The sequence below is a fragment of the Monomorium pharaonis genome, chromosome 6, assembly GCF_013373865.1.
Source record: "Monomorium pharaonis isolate MP-MQ-018 chromosome 6, ASM1337386v2, whole genome shotgun sequence".
NCBI classification, from domain to species: domain Eukaryota; kingdom Metazoa; phylum Arthropoda; class Insecta; order Hymenoptera; family Formicidae; genus Monomorium; species Monomorium pharaonis.
The window spans coordinates 4,941,881-4,964,102 of NC_050472.1; the positions used below are offsets into that span (position 1 = coordinate 4,941,881).

General features: G+C 26.9%; 1 protein-coding gene across 15 annotated transcripts in view; it reads left to right on the plus strand.

Annotated features, from left to right (window-relative positions):
* LOC105830577 (long-chain-fatty-acid--CoA ligase ACSBG2-like) overlaps positions 1–20,932 on the plus strand; it is a 47,470-nt gene extending 26,538 nt beyond the window's left edge. For 10 of the 15 annotated variants that reach the window (XM_036288123.1, XM_036288114.1, XM_036288118.1 and 7 more), the window contains 13 exons: positions 12,558–12,634; positions 15,685–15,733; positions 16,725–16,932; positions 17,382–17,516; positions 17,687–17,882; positions 18,098–18,199; positions 18,292–18,438; positions 18,616–19,091; positions 19,200–19,411; positions 19,547–19,698; positions 19,767–19,892; positions 20,404–20,627; positions 20,776–20,932. In XM_036288123.1, coding sequence (XP_036144016.1) covers positions 12,558–12,634; positions 15,685–15,733; positions 16,725–16,932; positions 17,382–17,516; positions 17,687–17,882; positions 18,098–18,199; positions 18,292–18,438; positions 18,616–19,091; positions 19,200–19,411; positions 19,547–19,698; positions 19,767–19,892; positions 20,404–20,598 — 2,075 coding nt within the window. In that variant the 3' untranslated portion in view covers positions 20,599–20,627; positions 20,776–20,932. Of the gene's footprint in view, positions 1–4,902; positions 5,566–8,482; positions 8,633–8,916; positions 9,001–12,557; positions 12,635–14,399; positions 14,774–15,684; positions 15,734–16,724; positions 16,933–17,381; positions 17,517–17,686; positions 17,883–18,097; positions 18,200–18,291; positions 18,439–18,615; positions 19,092–19,199; positions 19,412–19,546; positions 19,699–19,766; positions 19,893–20,403; positions 20,628–20,775 lie in introns of those variants that run through there. The other 5 variants (XM_036288127.1, XM_036288126.1, XM_036288125.1 and 2 more) reach the window with 5 other exon arrangements.
* Positions 20,933–22,222: the final 1,290 nt, after the last annotated feature.

Below are 22,222 nucleotides of genomic sequence, written 5' to 3' on the forward strand. Positions count from 1 at the left end.
GAAGCGATGCATGATAAAAAAATTGAAATGTCGACCGTGATACCGATTCGTTTCTCGCCGATTGTTTCCGGAATGGAGACATATGTGGGAAGATTATGATCAAGGAGCGGATTTTTTTAAATAAAATTTCCATAAAATATATTACTTATAATAGATAAACATATTTTTTGTCTTGAAAGTTCAACAAATAATTTTAGGCTTTATAAGTATACATGACTAAAAATACAAATAATCTCTTTTCTTTTTCTATATATACTTTTTCTATATATACTTTATTTAGAATACTTTTAAATCGTATTTCTTAAATTTCTTTTCTGTAATTTAAAACATGTTAATTTTTATTTTAAATAATTTTCTTACAATTATGATTTTTTTCTATTATTTAATAATAAATGACATTAATATTTTTTAATATGCTAGACCTTTATTAAAATTCTCCTAAGTTAAACTCATTCGCTATAACCAAAATGGCAGGTATCCAAACGGTTTGATCACTTTTCTTTCAATCCTTTTAAATTCGAGGACGTAACGGGGACTTTCTGTACCTAAGCAGTACTTCCTGTCTCCGTTTGATGAATCACCCGTTACCCGGATGTAATATCGATATCTAATAAACTCTCACGAGTAGGCGATTGTAAAGAAAAGAATAAGAAAATCCGCCCTCGCATATATAGTCCTCTTCTTTTCATGCTCGATCTGGCGCATCGGCTACGTTCTAAGGATCAAAAGGACCCGGCCGGATCGATATTTCCAAAAGTTGGGTAAATCGAGAGAGTACATCGCGCCCGGTCGAAGGATCCCGTCGAAAAGGGGAGAAATTGAGGGCTCAAGAGCGCGAAAATCCTTTCTCGGCGGCTCGCCTCAGATCTTCGCCGCGAAGTGGTGTATTTCAAAGGACCCGGCCGGCTCCTTACGAAACAACCGTGAAATGGGGCGCACGCTTCAACAGGATTTCGGGGTGGCCCACGGAGCGATGGTCAGAAGCGTTCGTATCTCGAGGAAGCACTAAACGGCCGCCGATACGCGTGAGAAAACCCAAATTCGCGTGAAAAAAGAGATTTATAAAATAAGTTTCCATTCGAAGCTGCATTAAAGTGTACACAAAAAGAAAACGCCGAAGTATCTAAAAATTTGGATATAGATCTGAAAATAATTTTGTTGGATTATCAAAATAAATCAAACTAAAGTATAATGGACAACGCTGCAAAAAGTTTTGACACACTGAGCCCAATAAATTTGAACGTCCAACATAATTATTTTGATGGTCTAATAAAATTATTTTTAGATTTGTATCCAGATAAAATTTTAGATACTTTTACAAAATTGTTTTTTCCGTGTACAATTAAAAAGTATATTCTTGAAATCTGCTTTATTCAAAAAAGTTTTCGGAATTAAATGCAATTTTTTGAGCTGAATATTTCGTTTATAAAATATTCAAATTTTGTCCTACACAAACTTCAATAATAATATATAATTAAAATCTATGCATCAAATGTTAAAGTAAAACTATGGTTATTTTATCTCATTTTAATTTATTAATTACTCAATTTTTTGCTTACGTAATAAATTTATGTAATTATTTCTATATGTGTATATAATCACATAAAAAAGTTTATTAATGTCTTTTAGCCTTGCAGACATACATGGCAATAATAGACAAAGTCCAAGTGAGTAAAAGCTTTTTTGTCGATCCTTGAGTTGAGAATGTTGAGATGGCGGACGATTTAATTAACTTCTTGCTTACCATCGTTGGACGGACGTGGATGAAATTTAAACTCGTTGGCAGATGATTCAATAGACGGATGGACAACCGGACAAACCAGTGGACAATTGTCCATCTTCTCCTATTACTTCTCGGTAGAAGTAATTAGAAAGTTCAAACACGCTTATGTATTTAGCTTTGGAACGAATTGTTAAAAAAATTATACATAAGCTGTATTATTAATAAATAAAATAAAATAAAGAAATTAATATTCTTTTATTTTCTTTTCGCCCTTTTTATTTATTGCTTTTTTAAGATAAATTTTTTATAAAGTTTGTTTAACATTACATCATACATTTTATGTAAATTTTATTTATAAATTTTGAAACGTTATACATACATATTGTATATATTAAAAATTTGTGTTAATATATATTTTTATTATAATATACATATATGTATAATATTATAATATATTTGTATTATTATATAATTTTTTAATTCTATTCTTTTAAAATTTTAAGATTTATACGACACGTATAAATAAAAAAAATAACAAAATATTAATACTAAATAACGATCTGTTATCATACACAAAAGTTAATAGCGCGTACAACTAGATTTTCGTAATCGATTACATTACAATCGCCTTTAACTCGTCGCTTGCTCGTAACAGACAGTTCCACGTACGGTGTGACTGTCATGAAATAATAATGTACAGGATGGCGTTGGCGAGAGCGAGAAAAGGGTGAGGTACGTTGCTGGGGGTTGAACGATCGCAATCAAAGCTCGAGTCGGTGTATAAAGGGACACGTCACTTCTGTGCATTTCCGGCGGTGCTCAATATCCGTGACTGGATTTAGGTAGATAATGAACGATGATTAAAAGCCTGGCGCCGGAAATCTCGAGAGTATTACATCGAACACATGGTTTTAAAACAAAGTTTAGGAATGAATTTTAAATGAAACAATTAAAAATAGAATTAGAAATAATTAAAAAATGCTAAAACTAATAGAAGATAATATTAAAATATTATTTCTTATTATAATTATTAAAAATAAAAAATAAATATATAAATTATAAAGAATTATTAGGAAAAAGTTTTAACAATTTTAATGATATTAATAAATTTTAATATAATTATATTAAGCTTTTTGACATTTATAATTATTTATGTGAATAAAAGAAAAAGATTATATATTGGTACTAATTTTATATGTATATATATACATATACATTCCTTAAATCCTTTTTAACAATATGACTTGTTCAACGCTTACGTATTATATATCAATCAATTTATCCAATCTACAAGCAAGCACATATGCAACACATTTTGAGATTCTTCAGTCGGAAGTTCTCATGTGGGAAAAAATCCTACGATAACTGTGCGTCACTGCGAGCACATATATATCACTGCTTATTTTTTGTTTTGTGGATAATTGCAGGAAAAAAGTAATTACACTGGAACCCCTCGTTAGCGTACTCCGCGTTAGCGGAAACTATCCCCTCCATATGCACTCGGCCCACATGAGTAGCGTGTGTGGGGGATAGCAATGAGCAATGCAGTCGCGTATTTCACGGAGTGGGAGTGAAACCAAGCAATAGGAGATAACCCCGCGTTAGCAGACGAAAGCCCCGAACAGTCCGCTAACGCGGGGTTCCAGTGTATAGTGATTATCAAGACACGTGGATCTGCAACAGCATTTAATAAATTTTGTTTTGCAATAGTTAAATTAAATGAAGTTCATATTTATTATAAATTAATATAAATATTAATTTATTATTTATTAATAAATATTAATTTAAAAGCATGTTAATTGTAGTTATATACACTATATATATATATATATATATATATATATATATATATATATTGTTATTTATTTACAGATATCACTTTTCCTACACAAATTTACGCAAATAATGCATCCACATATCAGATATAATAGAAGTTAATAAAAAAACATGAGGTCAAAATAGAATCAAGTTAAAGTCATTTTAAATCAATGACGAATTTCGAGTCAATTTGATGTCTTTTTGACTAATATGTATTGCTTGAGGTTCATGATGATGCATTATTTCATTCTATCATCAAAAATATAGTGCATTATTGACAATTCAAGTAATCGTTAAATATTAATAACTATATTTGTTATAAATGTATTATTTTAATACACAAATATATACATTATGGATTCAATTCTTCTTGCGCAAACATTCAACTATTGCGTATTTGTCATTAACAAAATCCTGTTTTAAGGCCTTGAGACTTCAGAAGAGTTCAAGCATTTTTTATTTACTTTCTATTTCATTATATTAATTAAAAGATACGATAGTGACTTGTGCCAAATATACGCATAATGAGATTGACCGGGCATCTTTTATGCAAAACGTTGAAATGGAAAAATGGAAATGTTAGTTCGCGAATAAAGTTTTGACCAAGCCTGCTTTATATAAGTATTATAATTAACAGATAAATAAATAGCTAATAATAAGGAAATTAGATCTTATTTTAATTTCTGATATTATGTGTTACGATAATGTTTTACGATAACGTTTTTAAAAATACATAAAAGTCAATTCGGATATAACCTTCAGATATATCTGTATCGTATTTTTGCCATCAGTAGCACAATTAAACTGTAAAAAAATTAATAGCGTGAGTTTAAACAACATACGCATTTCATATATGCATGAAAATTTGAAAATAATTCGAAAAGTGTAATCAATTACAAATTACAAATTTAATCTCTATTATAAATTTAATGTAACTCGTAATTTAATAATAATAATAATTTATATAAATTTCTATAACGCTATTAAAGACTGATTTTAATCATGCGTATTAGATAGAATATCTAAAGTCTGTTCCTACTTCTTATATTTTGAAACAGTTCAAAATAATGGAAAACGGCGAAATATGTCTTCAATTATTTCGAAAAGCTATTCTATCTCTTTAAGGCGATGCTGGACTGCCTCTCAAACTTGATCGAGGTCGATAATGTAGAGTCATTCATGCACATCATTAATGAGATTTCGTATATATCTCTTTTATAAATTTGGAAATTCTTTTCCAGAATTAAAGTACACATATTAATATCCATCTGTGAATTGGACTTTATATCGAGGACAAAAAATATATTTTTTTATTGCTCTATCGACTTTTTACGCGTATATAACCTAAATTTTCGTTTAACAATTTTTTTTTTTTTTATTTCGTCTCAATTAGGCACTAAAATCTAATTTTCGAAACTCGACACTGTTTGTTTTCGTCGTCTACTAGTCTGTGAATACAAATTTCGTAGGTACAAACTGTAGATCTTTTATATTAAGCAAACATTGTTATGATGTGACAGCAAATTAACAATTTTTTCTCGTTTTTGGAGGAAATTTTACTCCACAGACTGATAGCAATGCGTATTCTTTTATTCTGGAGAAAGATTTCCAAATCTATAAAAGAAATAAAAAGATATTGTTAAACAAAAATTATTATCTTTTTGTTGGTAAAACAGACAACTCCAGCATCCCCCTCCCTTAAAAGAATATCTATCAAAATAATCAAACAGGTATTTTACGGTTTTTCATAATTTTGAATCTTTTCCGAAATACAGAGGATAGAATCGGACTTTATAAACATCATGTATAGCTTATATTAAAACAAAAGGTTAAAGACAAACTTTGTTAATAATGCACAAGACATTGGCATATGCATGCGTGATCGACGTAAGTAGACCTCTACTTCTGACTGAAAAATCAGTGTTACAAGAGCTGCCGCACGGTTTGTAGTTAATCCGACTTTTGGTTTAAATCGAGCACGCGGGAATTATTTGTTTGGATAATTGATAAACAAGGAAATCAAGGTAAATGCAAAAGTGGATATCTGGAATTATAAGACAAATGTAAATTATTTGATAAATTAATTGACTAAAATTTAAAAAATATATAACTAAAATTAGAAAAAAGAATAAAAATATAGAAGATACTTTATTATTCTATATTACATTTTGTATATAATTTTAATTGTTATTATAAAAAAATTATTGTGCAATTAATTTAGCTCATTTTTTAAATAAAAGATTAAGCTTACACATTTAGCTTGTAGAATTTATTTGAAAATCTTAGAAAACTAAAATACATTGTATTTAATAATACAATTCAAAAATATTAAAATAGGTTAACGAGATACTTTTCAGCGTAATACTTTTCATGCGCGATTGTTTGCAAATATATGTTAAATTTGTAAATAAAGCAGTAAGATTGTCGAATGTTTCAGAATGTTTATATTTTAAGCTATCTTAAAAAATTCTTTTAATTCTACACTCTTGTGTAAGGCAAGAAGTTGGCACGAAACAGTTGTCATTTCTAATCTTTCCATTAAAAACTTAGATAAACTCAGATAACTAGGTAAAACACTAAAAAGTAAAAAAAAAAGAAATAAAGGTACAAAATCTGAATACTGAAAATCTAAAAGTCAATTAAAAATCTTGTATTTTATACACAATTAATTTTTATTTAAAAAACAATTTGTATTTGTTACAAGTTCTGTAAAATCTAAGAAATAGTTGACCACCTTTTTTTTAGTTTTTAAGGAATTATTTTAATAAGATTTTAAAATATATAAACTCTTTTTTATCTACACTGAAATAAAAGTAATATATTCAATAAGATATATTATTGCGAGCTGCCAACTACAGATATACTAAATACAATAATATATGCTATTGCAGTATCAACATTGCACTTGCATTAATAGCAAATATTATTGTATTGAGTATTTTATGTAGTTGGCAGCCCGCAATCACATATGTCATTGGCTATATTACATTTTTTTCTGTGTATAGATTATATTTACGTCAAATTACATTTATTATATTAATATTTTATTATACAATTTGTCTCTTTAATAATCACATTTATGAGTATGAAAATGAAAAAAAACCAATCTAGTATAATTTTTGATATATTATATCTTTTACAATTGTTGAAAAAATAAAATTTATTAAGTAGAAGGTAAGAAATAGGAAGCAAAGAGCACATTGTAGATTAGCTTTAAAATAATTTCTGAAATATAATGGTACATTTTTTTCAGCTAATACAGTTTTTGATAGCTAATGTCATTTAAATAAAATTTTCTATTATTTGCGCATAACATTACGTTTAGATGTGTGACAGTTAAAAAAGATTGAAATATTTTGTTAATTACAATAGTACACTGAATCAAAACTGTACATAAATTCCAATGAAATATTCATTCTACTAATAAAAAATTTATTAAAATTAGTCCAATGAATTATTTTATTATCATGATGTTTTATTTATTGTAACAAAGAATAATTTGTTATATTAATAAATTTATTTATAGCTAATGAAAAGGTTCAATGTAATATATATGCTATTAACAAAAAATTTATTATATTAATGAATTTTAATCAATAAACGTCATACATTGACACTATGAAGAATATTTTTTTCAGTGTATATAAAACCATATATGTGAATAACACAATTCAAATAAAAATAGGGGCAGAATTTTAATGCTTAATATTGTATAACTTGTTTTTTTTTTAGTTCATTCAAACTGCGAGCCGTTACTTTCAGACTTTCAACACGTGACAAACGCTTTACATAATAAATTTTCTCATTAAGCAAATAAAAGAAGAAAGCGTAAATTATGTTTATCATAATTACTTTGGTATAAAAGATTATAAAAAGAATAATCACTTATATATCTTACAAACATATTGTGTATTTTAAGTATTTCAAGATAACTGTCAATATCGCTGTGGTCAACAACTTTGAAATATCAAGCAAGCATGCATGATAGAATTTCACAAGTCATGATGCAGTGTTTGATGTATAAGCAACTTTATTCTTATCAATGTAATCATTACGTTTGACCTGACTGGCCCCAAATATATTCAACAAATAGCACACAATGTTTTGACCGTTGGTTTCGGTCCTTATCAAGTGTTTAGATACGTAAAATTATGTGGTACACATTTTGAGGTATAATATGTGTCTAGATATCATCTAAAAAGCAATATAAACGAAATAAATTACAGAAGAGTTGCCGTAAAAATATAAATCAATAATAACATTTACAAATCAAAAATGTGGTAAAGTTTGTGTAATAAAAAATAATAAATGATTGGATACATTAAAGTCTAATGTGTATGTTTCCTTCGAGATCTGAGGCTCGACCTACGTTCACACATAATAATTACATTGTTTTTTCTTTTGTAATCACTGGCGAATAAATAATCATTTTCTTGTTTATTCTTATCACCTAGAAAACTCAAGATTATGATATATAAGACGGACATTTTAATTTTCCATAAATTATAATATTGTGAATTATTTTGTATACAGTTTCTATATTTTAGTACCTAGATTTATTATCTCAAAACAATATATAATAATAATTAAAATTTTATTATAAAATTTATTATAACAAAATATATGTAAATATATTTATATTATATTAATTTTTTGTTGAAACAATTTTTTGTGGAAACAATTGTTGAGTAGAATTGACTTTATCAAGCGAATATTATCAGTGTGGTATCTTTCATCGAAAAGCAAAATAGCTCGATCCATAAGACTTAAAATGATATTATTTAATTGGTCTGAGCCGGTAATCTTCCATCAGAAGTCTCATAGATTAAAGAGGGAGATTGTCAAAATGTTCTACATAAAAACGTTTGTAAATAATATCAACTTACAAAAAGATACTGATAATTTCGATAATATATATAACAATGTTATCAAAGGCACATAGATAGGAAACGGTCTTATTTGTTTTTTATTCTGGTCTGCGCTCAGTCCCTGTTGTGACTTCGTTATAAACAGACACTCTCTCATATTACATTACTTTTATTTTGTAATAATGACGATAGTTTTTCTTATACCTTTCGACACAAGACACATGTAAGTCCATATATTTTAGTTAGCTATTTGACTATTGATCAATTTAATTTGTTTATTTATTTTATTTTATTTTTGTCTAATTACTTTTTAATTTATTCATACTTTACTGATTTCATTGCAATGCTGGTTATTGTTAATTACCTTTAACATATTTTATTAACTTTAGCTTAGAAATTTCAATCGACATTCTACAATCTTATTAATCATAGTTGTATTTTAATTTATTTATATTTTCAATGTTGTAGTTCCTAATTTTTGTATTGGTATATTTTTTATACTTATAGACCATGATTTTGTTGGCACGGATACATGGACTTACATGTGTCTTATGAAACTTTTCTTACTGCTCAATGCGTGAACATACTCTTGTAAGTAGATTTTTAGGTTTAAGTTTCTTATTTTAACACGTTTTCAAAATAGTTATCGATTTTAATGTCTATTGCGTTATATTGTATGTTTTAGTTACTTGATAAGGATCTAAAGTAGAGGTCGAAACGTTGTAAATTTAACAATAAATTTTTGCCAGTTTGGTTGACAACAAGATTAAACTTATTTATAACTTATATTAACTTTATAGCATTACAATACATATTTGCTATAATAATTCAGTTTAACTTTGAATTATAACGACATAAGAAAACAATTTTTTCTTTTTTTAGTTTTTACGTGTTATCATACTTTTATAGAATTTATAGAAAGATAAATATAGCGCGAAAAAATAACATTTATAGTTCAAAATCAAGAAAATATAAATCTGCATAAAATATAATTAATGTTGTCTGTTAATTCACTGTTCGCAGATTTATCTTCTATTTTATATTCAAAAACTTGGTATATTTAAAGACTTATATTTTTATGTAAATTTTGTCTACATTTTGTAACATACATAATTTATATAACATTTATCATGTACTTAATAATATGTTATCTTTTTCTTCTCAAATTACATGTTAAGATTGTTTATATAAACAGAATTAAAGTCTAAATAATCTTGAAACTAATAATCTAAAAAAAACTAAAATAAAGATAACAATATTATATATTAAAAGTTTTATTTACGAAAAATATATATTTCTAAAATTCTAATAATGTGTAACGTAACATAATATTCATGTATTTAGTCATAAAAAATAAATAATAAAGAATATTTAAAACAATGAGATTAAAATGTACAATAGCACGACATATGTATATCGCACAATTGTCGAGAATTTTTAATGAATACTTTATTTTTTCCTTACTTTTATCACTTTACAATTTTTGAATACTTTATTCTAAATATGGTTATGTACACAAAGAAACTTACTAAAGTATCTAAAAATTTCGTTGTATATAAAAATTAAAAAATCATTTTTTACCATGACCATAAAATAATTATGTAGAAAATATTGCTGGGGTTGCTAAAATCTCAAAACTGTTTGCAACATTAAAATCATGCTTAAACGTCACTTCACAATTATTTTGATAAATCTAACAATAATATTTCCATATCTAAATCTAGCTAAATTTTTAAATATTTTAGAAAACTTATTCTCTCCAGATATATACAATTTTTTATATATATTTATTATTTTAAATATTCATGATTTTTAAAGGAGAAGAAATATTGAGTTTTAATTTTAATCATTTAATTATGCATATGTAACAGATATTATCGTTGTTCACTCTATTAGAATTACCACTTTATTAAACTTACTATACATAAAAATATAAATCTTTTTTTTAAAATATAATAATTTTACAATCTTCCATGTGAAGATTTATAAAAGCAAATAGGTTTTTTATCGAATTACATCGGAGTAATGCAAAATGTAACTCGTACACGATTTTTTTTTATACAACTTACTCTAAAAATCACGATAATTGTAGTACAATATCATATTTCAAAAAATTTTATGTAATTTTCTCTAGTTTATTAATATCTATTACGCACATATTTTATATTTGAACATAGTAAAATATATAATAAATTTAATTATTTTCATGCTAAACGGTATAAGTACCTTAGTCGAATAAAGATCCACTTTGAAATTTATCACATAAAACGCTTTATGTTTAGAGTACATGCGCGGAAAAAAATAACTTCGTAACAGCAGCTAAATTTCAATAGCTGAATCCAGGTTAGCTCTAACAGCTACCGCCTTAGTATCATAGCTAAACTCTGTCTATTACAGCAAAACGACGTTAACTGTAACGTAAAAGTTTATTATCTGAATTAAAAGCGTATATTAGCATAAACAGCTAAAAAAGTTGCAGCCGTAGCTAAATTTCATTCAGCTAAGCGATATTTATTTTTAGTAGCAATAATCTGTTGCTATAATAGCTAAGTGCAAGTAGCGAATAATTTTAGCTTGAACAGCAACTGCATTAACTGTCCCTAGAATAAGAAGACATTTTAGCTGTCACAGCTATATTTTAGTTCCTACTGCTAATCCTTTTTTTCCGCTAAAAAAAGTAAAGAGGGTTGGGGAATAACAATAGTAACGCGTTTGTTTAGTGTAGTGTTTTCTTGTAGCAAATTTTACGGGAATATAAAAAAATTTTTCTCTGTATATTAATATTTAATTTGTATTACAAACATTGCCAAAGTAAATGTATTCTATTAATCGCGTCTATCTTGCAATCTAATATACTTTTATGATAGCTTTTTATGTGATATTCTTTCTTTTTTTTGTAAGTGTCACGGTGTTTTTTATGTATATTTGAAAAACACTGATTTCTTGAGAAGGCGAAACCGCTGTCTTCTAGTGCAATCGCATAAAATTGTAAATTGTGACATTATAACTTTTACGCTTAATTAAACGCAATTTCCGAGTTTACATAACGCGTCTTCCACAAATGTTAATAGCTGCACGTGTACTTCGAACATTTAAATAATAATTAAAACAATTTTGCATATTGCACGCTTATCACGTATTAAGAATTTTTTAAAAGTTTCCTAGGAAGCTTGGAAGTTTCCTAGGAAGCTTGGAAGTTTTAGAAGAGAGGCATCTGTAATTAAAAGGAAACACAGCGAGTGAGAAAGAGAGTTTTAGAGAAAAGAAATAAGAAATAAGTATAAATAAAAAACATTTGAGAATAAAATTGTTTGTATATAAACTGAATATAAATATAGAAGAAGAATAAGTGCAACGTTCAATATAAAAAGGCTAAATGGCGCGCACAAAGTGTTCTAGTATTATAAAATTTTAATTGTTGGGAAACGTTTTATAAAAATTGAAATATTTATTTGTAAAAATTATATCATTTCAATAAAATTATAATATTCTTTTACAACCTTATCACGCACAAGGCTATTTGTTAAATTATGAAATTTAATGGCATGCTCGGAAATAAATACAATGTCGCAATTAAATTGTTATTCTAATTAGGGGATTTGTTATTTTTTACCATTTCTATTTCTATTTCTGTATCTTTTTTTTTCAATGGTAATATAATAGATTCTTATTTGCATATAAAATCAATAATCATGTTTTGTATCCTGTTTTATTCATTACTTGATTTGAGACATAAACATTTTTATACAAAATTAATCATTTTCTTAATTAGAAATTATTTATTATTTATTATTAAAATATCTTTGTACTGTGTAACAAATTTGTAAGTTAACATGTTGACCGCACATTTTATGCAAATACTATTGTCTGCCGGTGACATTTTTACAGAATTAAAATATATAATTGAAACTTTTGAAATTCAATTGGATTTAAAATACGAAATGGCTGCGTAAACGAAATCACTTGACGTCAATCGCCATTTAATAATCAATGCCTATCAATGTATTACAAAAAATTTATAAATAAATCATAACCAACCTTTTGACATAAATGAGATGTTAATGTTAATGTTTTATTAAGATGTTAATGTTTTATCGCTATTTCATTACATATTATTACATATATTTTATTACACATTTTTCTTTCAGATATAATGTCCATATCTCAAGTCATACAATCACACGGAGTCAATGGAATTTTCAGGATGAATACTCAGGATAATAAGGTATAATATTTGTAAGAAAAATCATATAATTTTTCAAAGATTTTGCGCAAATAAATGCGTTTTGCTGCGAGTAGTAACAACAATAAATTTATCAGACTTTATTGCACTTATATTTATTATTTGATTAGATTTTCTCTAGTGATTTATGCATTCATGTATTTCCTCAGGTGTTGATACTACACAAATGATAACTTTGCTAAGAAAATAAGTACAAACGTCATTTTTCTGACTTTATTAAATTTTATTTTTACCATACATACGTAGGTCTAATATATTATGCAGTTCAAAATCGTTCAAACAGGATTTTATTTTTGCATTGTATCGTATCTCATATAGCTGGGAAAATATTAAAATAGATTTAATAGAAATATTTATTTAAAAGATATATTTACTAAAAAAATTTTTTTAAGTATATATACATATACTTTTTGTAATTTATTACAAGTTATATTTCAAAGTTTAATTTTTAGCTTTTGTTTAAGAAATACTATTAAAAACGAAACGGTATATTAATGTGATTTTTTAAACTATTTTTTTTAACTATTTTTTTATTAAATGTTATGTAATTGCATGTGTGAACATAAAATATACGTTATTACAGGCACGCAAACATAAAAAATAATTTACATACTTCATTTAAAAGGTTATATAATTCCTGTATCAACTTTTGTGTCGACAAAGATATAAAAACTTGTTTAATAAAATAGCATTGTAATTGCACTGCAGAAACAAAAATTCCAACAAAAACGCAGTTAAAAGTGTACATTAATGAAATTATAGTTGTACATTTAATATTATGTAAAACCATCAATTATTTATTAAACAATTTCATTTCTTCAGGATCTTATGCAATAAGTAAGCTATATGAACAAAACAAAGTTATTTTCGTCACACAGTTAAAAAATACAGAAAATTTTTAATAATTATAAAAGATAAATTTATTTTCTGTTTAATCTTAAAAATGATCTTAAAAATAATCATTATTAATGTATACAACAAATTATATTTCAACACTTTGCATATAACACTTGCTTATTGTTTTTAAATATATATAGATAAAGTTAAGATTGTGTATTTGATCTACAGCGGATCTCGCTGCTAAATATAATTTTAATTTAACATTGTTTTTATGTATCTTTTCTGTACACAATTGAGTCATTTGCGTTTGAGTTAATTTTATTACTTTTACAAATGTAGGAAATAGATTCTTCAGTGACTCTTACATACATATACTTTAACATTTTTAAAAAGTTTTGTTAAGGCTATTAATTATTATAACAAAAACTATTATATAAATGTTATAATTATACCAAAATTTATAAATTTTAAATAACTTACAAAAAACTACTTTTACAAAATAAAATAGACATTCTAAGCTATAAAAAAAAAAGAATAGCTGGTCGGATGTTCAAAAAGTTGAATTATTTAGTAACCAAAAAATAATGTATTTTAATGTGCACGAATGATACAAATTAAAAATATATTGCAGTTACATTTTAAACAATGCATTTTTTATTTGCACTTGCATTAATTACACGGAAAGAACTTTCTCTTAAAAATTACCCTGAAAATCGTGGTAATTGTGAGACAATGTAAACCTTGAAAAATTTTATTATACTTTTAACAAAATTTACTAAAGTTTTATAAAAGTATTAGCAAAATTTTAGTAAATTTTGTGAAAAGTATAGTAAAATTTAAAGATAATTATTAAAAGAAAATTCTCGCCGTGTAGAAAATTAAAGTAATTACAAGAAATATTTTTAACACTGGAACAATCAAATTTATCAAAATAACGGGTTCAGATTTCTAGATTACGTTAAATTTCTTTTTGAATTAATTACTTTGTTCGCGATCGCTCGCTTTTGCCGGATGGCGTCTGCTTGCGGGTAGTGTTCCCGAGGCGATTCTGTGTGAACCATCACCGAGCGCGTGTATCTTACTCTAAAGCCATGACAGCTCTTGTGATCCGCAGGAGTCTGCTGTGCTCCGCATCTTCCGTTTTCGCGTGATCGATCACGGATGCCTTTTTCGGCTCAATCTCAGAAAATCTCGCGGCAGTCTCGTCTTGTCGCGCGTGGTCGAGAGTCGCAGCTTCAACACAATCGGAGCCTTTGTATTGTGTAATTATAGTAATAATAAGTGAGAGTTAAATTACATCTATGTTGCTATTGAAGAACGTGTAGTGATTTGATTATGCCTGCTTCCCTTGCCTATTTCCTGACTCTTGCGATATTCCCGCCGACATCGGCAAATCTCGCTTCTGCCGCGCGCGTGCGAATAACGAACAACTTAAATTTAAATTTAAAAATATTTAAAAAATTAAAAGTAATAATAAATACGTAAAATAGTTACAAATAAAAATGAAAAGGTAGAAATAGGTATACATTTAATGTCGGTCGTTTTAGTGTTAAATATTATTTGTTAAATATTATTATAACGTTCAACAAAAATATTATTATAACATTCAATTATGATGGCGTTGTTCTTCCCATTTTATATCAAAATTATCACTTAAATTTTTACCCTTTTTAATAATTTTTGTAAAATCTCTCTAACATAAAAAAGAGTTAGTGGAAAATAAAGAAAAAAATTTATAGAAAAATATGAAAAGCAAGTACTTATTTTAAACAATAGAATTATTTGTGACACAAATTAGTTTTCAAAAACATTCTAGGAGTCGATTATGTATTCCTGAAGGAGTAAAAATGTGAAATTGAGTAACAGTGTTAATCTTAAACATATACACCAATCAATGGAGACAGTGCTGCTCACTTTTTACATTTTCACTTTCTTCAGAAATACAGAATCGACTCCCTTAATAAAGAATATACATGAATTGGCACCAGGTCTATTCTCTAGATGCTAATCTTTTTTAGAAAAAGATAGTATGTTAGCCCAGTAGATAGAGAGCATTTTGGCAAAAAAAATGCGCTTGGTCATTCTCTTAAAAAAAGCATGTGTACAGAAAGTTAAATTCACCTAAAATTATTATCACAACATTTTTATAAACATTTTAAAAATATACAGACAAGATGTAAAATTTGTTGCAGGAGAATCAAATGATCAGATATGCGTCGGCTAGTGAAACTGGTCTCGATGGTAATTTATATAACAATATATTCAACAAAATTTTAGTAACTGAACTTATCGTACTCTTTTTCCAATTGTCAGTTACAATTTGTAACATCAATACATTATTCTATTTTACATAGATATTAAGGTGGTTCTTGCAGTACTTGAAGTCACAAAGGCAATTATTAGTGAAAAATATGAATGATATAGTATGTAGAAATCAGTATACATTTAAATTAATTATTCCGTAATGTTTTTTCTCATTAAACCGTTGCTATAAATTGAAAATATCACAGTATCACGGTATTACAAATTTGACTATAGTTAAAACTATATATTTAGCAACAATTTGACCGCCGGAGCGTCTGGTGTATCATCATAATTAAACTGTTAGTGCGTGTAAACATGAGCAAACAGCTTCGATGCAAAAGCCATTCTAAAACGAAACAAAGAATGGCAGAATAAGAAAATGGTAGGACACGCGCCTTGTGTCAGTTAACGCATTGCCAAGCAGCCATTCAAAACGTTCGCCAAGACTCTTGTGACGTGTCAAAAATTGTCGAAAATTTGTCAAAATTTTTGTTTTATTTATATACGATACGGTTAAGTCAGTTTAGTATCGCATCAGTATCTTTAGAAATATTTATTGCATCAATTAAATAGTTTTTTATTCGTTCATTTAGTCGAGAAGTATGAAAATATTCCACGAATGTGCAAACTGGTTCCTCTTTCCCTATTATCACCATATAAAATTAGCAAAGTTTTCGGACATATATCTCCGGAATCAAACGATAAAAAAGTCTAAAATGTTGCAGACACATTCTAAAATCGTTAATCTTTCATTTAATGTCTTTTTTCTGGGCTATCTATATATTTAACCTAAATGCAAGAATCACCTTAACAACTATTCACACAATTTATAAATTCTACCTCTGATAAAGAATGTCTTTTTCTGTTCCATAAATAATCTATTTTTATAGATTAATTTTTTTACATAAAATATTTTTGAATATTTTAGGACCTGATCAGGTACTGCCTACGGAAGTAGATAGCACATGTGACGCCAACGGCAGAGTACGAATAAAATTAGGTAGTAATGGGCCCGATTCATGCATGCCCGTATCAGTCCCTGGAGTTTTAACCAAAACAGCAAAGCTTTATCCTGATCATATCGCACTGGTATCCAAGCCCGATGCCAATGGCAAAAGAACTATGTATACTTTCCAGTATGTATAAAAGTTATAGTTTTTTAATTTCCTTTATTATCAGCATACAAGTAGATAATTAATTAGACTTCTGATTTTTCTGTTTATAGTTTTATGAACTATAAATATTGCTTTTATATAAACTTTTTCTCAATTTGGAGGATTTGATGACTTTATCAATCACACGAAAAAAAAGATTTACTATAAGGTGTCTAAAACTTTAATTATAGATATAGATATGAAAATAATTTTGTTGGACTATCAAATTGTGAAGAATCAAGCAGTGTTACAAAAAATTTTGATATTCTAGCAATGAGCTTGAGCATCCTAAATACATATAATTATTTTGATAGTCCAACAAAATTATTTTCAGGTCTGCTACATTTTTATATACTTTAACAAAACCGTTCTTTCCATCTAAATTTGGTAATACAATAAACCTTGTACAACTTTATTAATTTGTATTACAGAGAATATGAGTCTACTGTAAGAATTGTTGCCAAAGCGTTTCTGAAGCTAGGTTTGGAACGGCACCATAGTGTTTGCATATTAGGATTCAATAGTCCTGAATGGTTCATTTCTAATCTCGCAACTATATACGCGGGGTAAAAGATCCTAAACGATTTATATTTAACTAAATGTATAATTTACACACTTACAATTGAATTGCTTATATGGCAATACAGATATAAAAAAATATAACATTTCTAACTACATGTATTTCCAATTTTGAGATAGATCATTGGTTTATAAATAGATTCTTGTTCTTTTTTAGGGGCTTTGCTGCAGGAATTTATACTACAAATTCTCCAAAAGCGTGCCACTATTGCGCTGAACACAGTCGAGCAAATATAATAGTTGTTGAAGATGACAAACAATTGCAAAAAATCTTACAGATAAAACACGATTTGCCCGATTTAAAAGCAATTGTTCAATACAGCGGCGTACCCATTGAAAAGGATGTTTTGAGCGTAAATTGATCATTATACTTGTTTAATATTTTTTTTATAAAGGCTACAGTTAAATAACGCTACAAATGTTTTGAAGCATTTAATTGCCCAATTAAAATCAAAGAATTTTATGAATGAGCCAATCAAAGAATTCTTTGAAATGTTTGTAACGTCAAGTTAACCATAATATATATTTAGACTAAATTTAAATTTATTTTACTTATTTTTTTATACAGTGGAACGATTTATTAAACATAGGTAAGAAGGAACCAGAGGATAAGTTACAATCTGTGTTAAAGACGATTGGGGTAAATGAATGTTGTACTTTAATATATACAGTAAGTTGAATTTGTCACAGTTAATCAAATAGCAGCTGCTATAATATATTTAATTGCCTTAATTTTGTTTTAATTTGTAAGCATTTTTACAGTCGGGAACAGTCGGAAATCCAAAAGCTGTAATGATAAGCCATGATAATATATTGCATAATATACGGATGATATTGCAAGCGCTAGACTTGAAAGAAAAGTCAGAGGTCACGGTTAGTTATTTGCCATTATCTCATGTTGCAGCACAGGTAAGATATTTTGAAATGGGACAATTTATAATAAATATTTTGTAGATCCTAAGTAAAAATATTTTGTGGTGACGTTACTATTAATGTAGATTTTTCACATATAAATTAAATTGAATTAAATATATATTGTCACAATTTTTAAAAATGTATACTAACTAATGTTTTTATTAATTCTAGGTAGTTGACATCATGATGAACATTGTGTTAGCAACTACAGTATATTTTGCTGATTCGGGTGCGTTAAAGGGTACATTAGTAAATACATTAATTGTAGCGCAACCAACGTTTTTCCTAGGGGTGCCCAGAGTATGGGAAAAGATATACGAAAAAATGCAAGAGAAAGCGCGCAGTAACGGCGCGATAAAGACTTGGATTGCTAAGTGGGCAAAGGCGCAAAGTCTTCATTATTACGCGAATAAAATGAATGGTGTAGATCATAAACATTGGGGTTATATCTTTGCGAAACAGCTTGTTTTTGACCAGGTGAAGGCGGCATTGGGTTTCAGCAGATGTAAATATTGCTTGACCGGAGCAGCACCGTTAAATAGCGACATTAAAATATATTTTTTGAGTTTAAACATACCTTTATTAGAGGTATACGGAATGTCTGAAATTAGTGGGGCTCAAACAGTAACCAGTTATAAAGAACTTAAGTAAATCATATTTGCTTTTATTCTTTGCATTGAGTTTGCAGTAAAAATATTTACTTATTTTAAAATATGGTGTTTATAATAATAAATGTATACGAATTCACTTCTTAGCAAAGGTGTGGGAAGAACTTTGCCCGGACTATATACAAAATTAGACAATATAAATGAACATGGTGAGGGAGAAATTTGTATGAGTGGACGACATGTATTTATGGGTTATTTAAATGATCCAGAAAAAACTGAAGAAACAAAAGATAAAAATGGTTGGTTACACAGTGGTGATCTTGGCAAATTCGATTCAAACGGGAATTTGTATGTCACTGGTAAATATTTGTTTTATATTTATTATACTTGTCATTATGTAAGATGTGATATACTTGTTAAAAATAATCACATACATACATATATATGTTGTGTTAGAGAATACAATATGTACATATTTTTTATTGTATTTACAGGTAGACTGAAGGAACTTATAATCACAAGTGGAGGGGAGAATGTAGCACCGTACAATATAGAGCAAGCGATATTATCGGAATTACCATATTTAAGTAATGTCATGGTGATTGGGGATAAAAGGAAATATTTAACAGTTCTTGTCACGCTTAAGGTATGATGCGGGAAGACATAAATATAAAGTTAAACTTTTAAATATCTAAATAATTCGGGTTTTCTTAGAGTGATATGAATCAAGAGACTGGTGCGCCATCAGATACGCTGAGTCCAGATGTACTAAAATGGGCAAAGTCTATCAACAGTAATGCAAAAACAGTTACAGAAGTCATAAGTTCTCGTGATCCAGCCGTAAGTCAGATATCTTAAAGATGCAATAGAAATCAAAGATTAATAGAAGCGATTAATGGAAATGTATTTAAAATTTCTATAATAAAAAAATGAATTTAATATAAGTACTTTAAATATTAAAGATAATTTGTAAAATTTCATTGCAAAGCAGAATTAATTGTTCTGTAAATACAAATATTTATTTATTTACGCATAATATTTATTTATTCATTTATTTATAAAACACTTAAGCTTAAAATCACAATAAAAATTGTCATAAATCTTAAATATTTACACAAAAAATTAAAATTTTTGTCGAGTTTTTAAATTGTAGTATTATAACAAATAATAACAAATAAAATAAGCACACTATAAAAAGGTATTAAATATTTCAAAATAAAATATTATGAATACGACTTATATGTATATTTAAAGTATAAATATTTAATATATTTGTAAAAATGCGTATAATATATTCTTATATATACCAAAATGCTATATATGTATAATAAAATATTTCCTATTGTCTTAGATATATGAGGAAATTGACAAGGCAATCAAAAGAGCAAATATGCAAGCTATAAGTAATGCTCAAAAAGTACAGAAATTCGAAATTCTTCCTCATGACTTTTCGATTCCAACCGGTGAATTAAGACCCACGTTAAAGCTTAAAAAGAATGTAGTTCAGAAGATGTACGCTAATCTCATAGATAAAATGTATGAATAAAACCACGTACTCTACTTTTATAATAAGGGGTATGTATTTTTATAACTGATTTAACATGCAGAGATTTAATATTTTTTAAGCAAGATGTATTTACACATTTTTATTTATTTTTTAATTAAGATATTTAGATAGCTAAAGTTAAAAAAAAAATTATATTAAAACTATTTAATATTCCAGATTTTTTGATAAGGGTTTCTCATATTTACATGGGTATTTTGAGATGTGTATGAGGGTTGTACTTTGTACTGTAAAAGAGCACAGAATAATGATAATAATGACATACGTACAAATTAATGATTATTATTATTAATATTATATAAATAAACTATCACATAAATTATACTATTGTTTCTTAAATATTACAGAACCAAGTTATTTAAAAAGTTACAATGTTATAAAAAATGTATGTATGTATATATATATATATATATATATATATATATATATATATATCATACACAAGCAGACGCACACATATACTCAAGAAAGACATAATTTATGTGATATTTGATTTATATATAATTGTATAATTAAAATATATAATTTTATTATATTATACATTTCTGTTATATAAATTAAATATATTTTAATATGTATATTGATAAAAATTTTGCGTTAAAATAAAATTATATTTGGATATTAACTTTTTTGTACAGTAAATAAATATTTTATCCCAATTTGTTCAAAACCTTTAAATTTTGATGTCAAAGTGATCACAAAATAAAGATTTTTTTGATAATTTTTTAAATTATACAACGTAATGGAAAATAATGTAATATAATTGTAATGGAAAGGTACGATTAAATGATAGAAAAGATTTTATAGAGAGTTGCATTATATTACTAAATATAGTTTACAATAAGCAAAATTGTAGTTAAGTTTAAAATTATTATGTTTATACTATAGATTTTTACAGTAAATATGGCTTTTCATAAGAAAATAGTCTTACTAAGAGCGCATCATAGCAGCTTTGGAAATGCAGATCTGTATATCCTCTTACTCCTAAATCTTATCATGAACTAGTGAATAATAATCAAATTTATCGCGATTACATCATCAAAAGTTGTCCTGCTGTTACATATTTATTACTACTACTCATTTACTTATTTCTCTGACATATTTTCAATATAAATTTTTACATATGCACGTAGAATGCATATTTATTGCTGAGTAACAATATAACCTGAATACATGATGTGCAACTTTTCTTATTTTTAACTATTTTAACTCTTTCTACAAATAAAATATAGAATTCATTTTCAGAATAAGAATATTTAAATGGCAGACTATTAAGAAAAATGTAATGATACATCAAGCACAGTTTGGTTTACTTTCATGTGTTGTAAAACTTTTATAGCACTGTGGCACATATGTGTATAGAACACAGTTTTTAATAATGTTAGCAGATTGTTTTGAGAATAATCGGCTACTTTCCTAAAGACATGAGAATTTTATTATAAAATGTTTTGTGGAAGAGCCTCAAAATATTTTCAAACAAAATTATATATAAAGCCACCAATTATAATTGTACAATGTTATTCTAGCATCCAAACAGCTAAATTAATAAAATGTATTCTGAGAAGTGATGGAGTAAGCAGCTAGATTTTATGATATTGTTGATGAA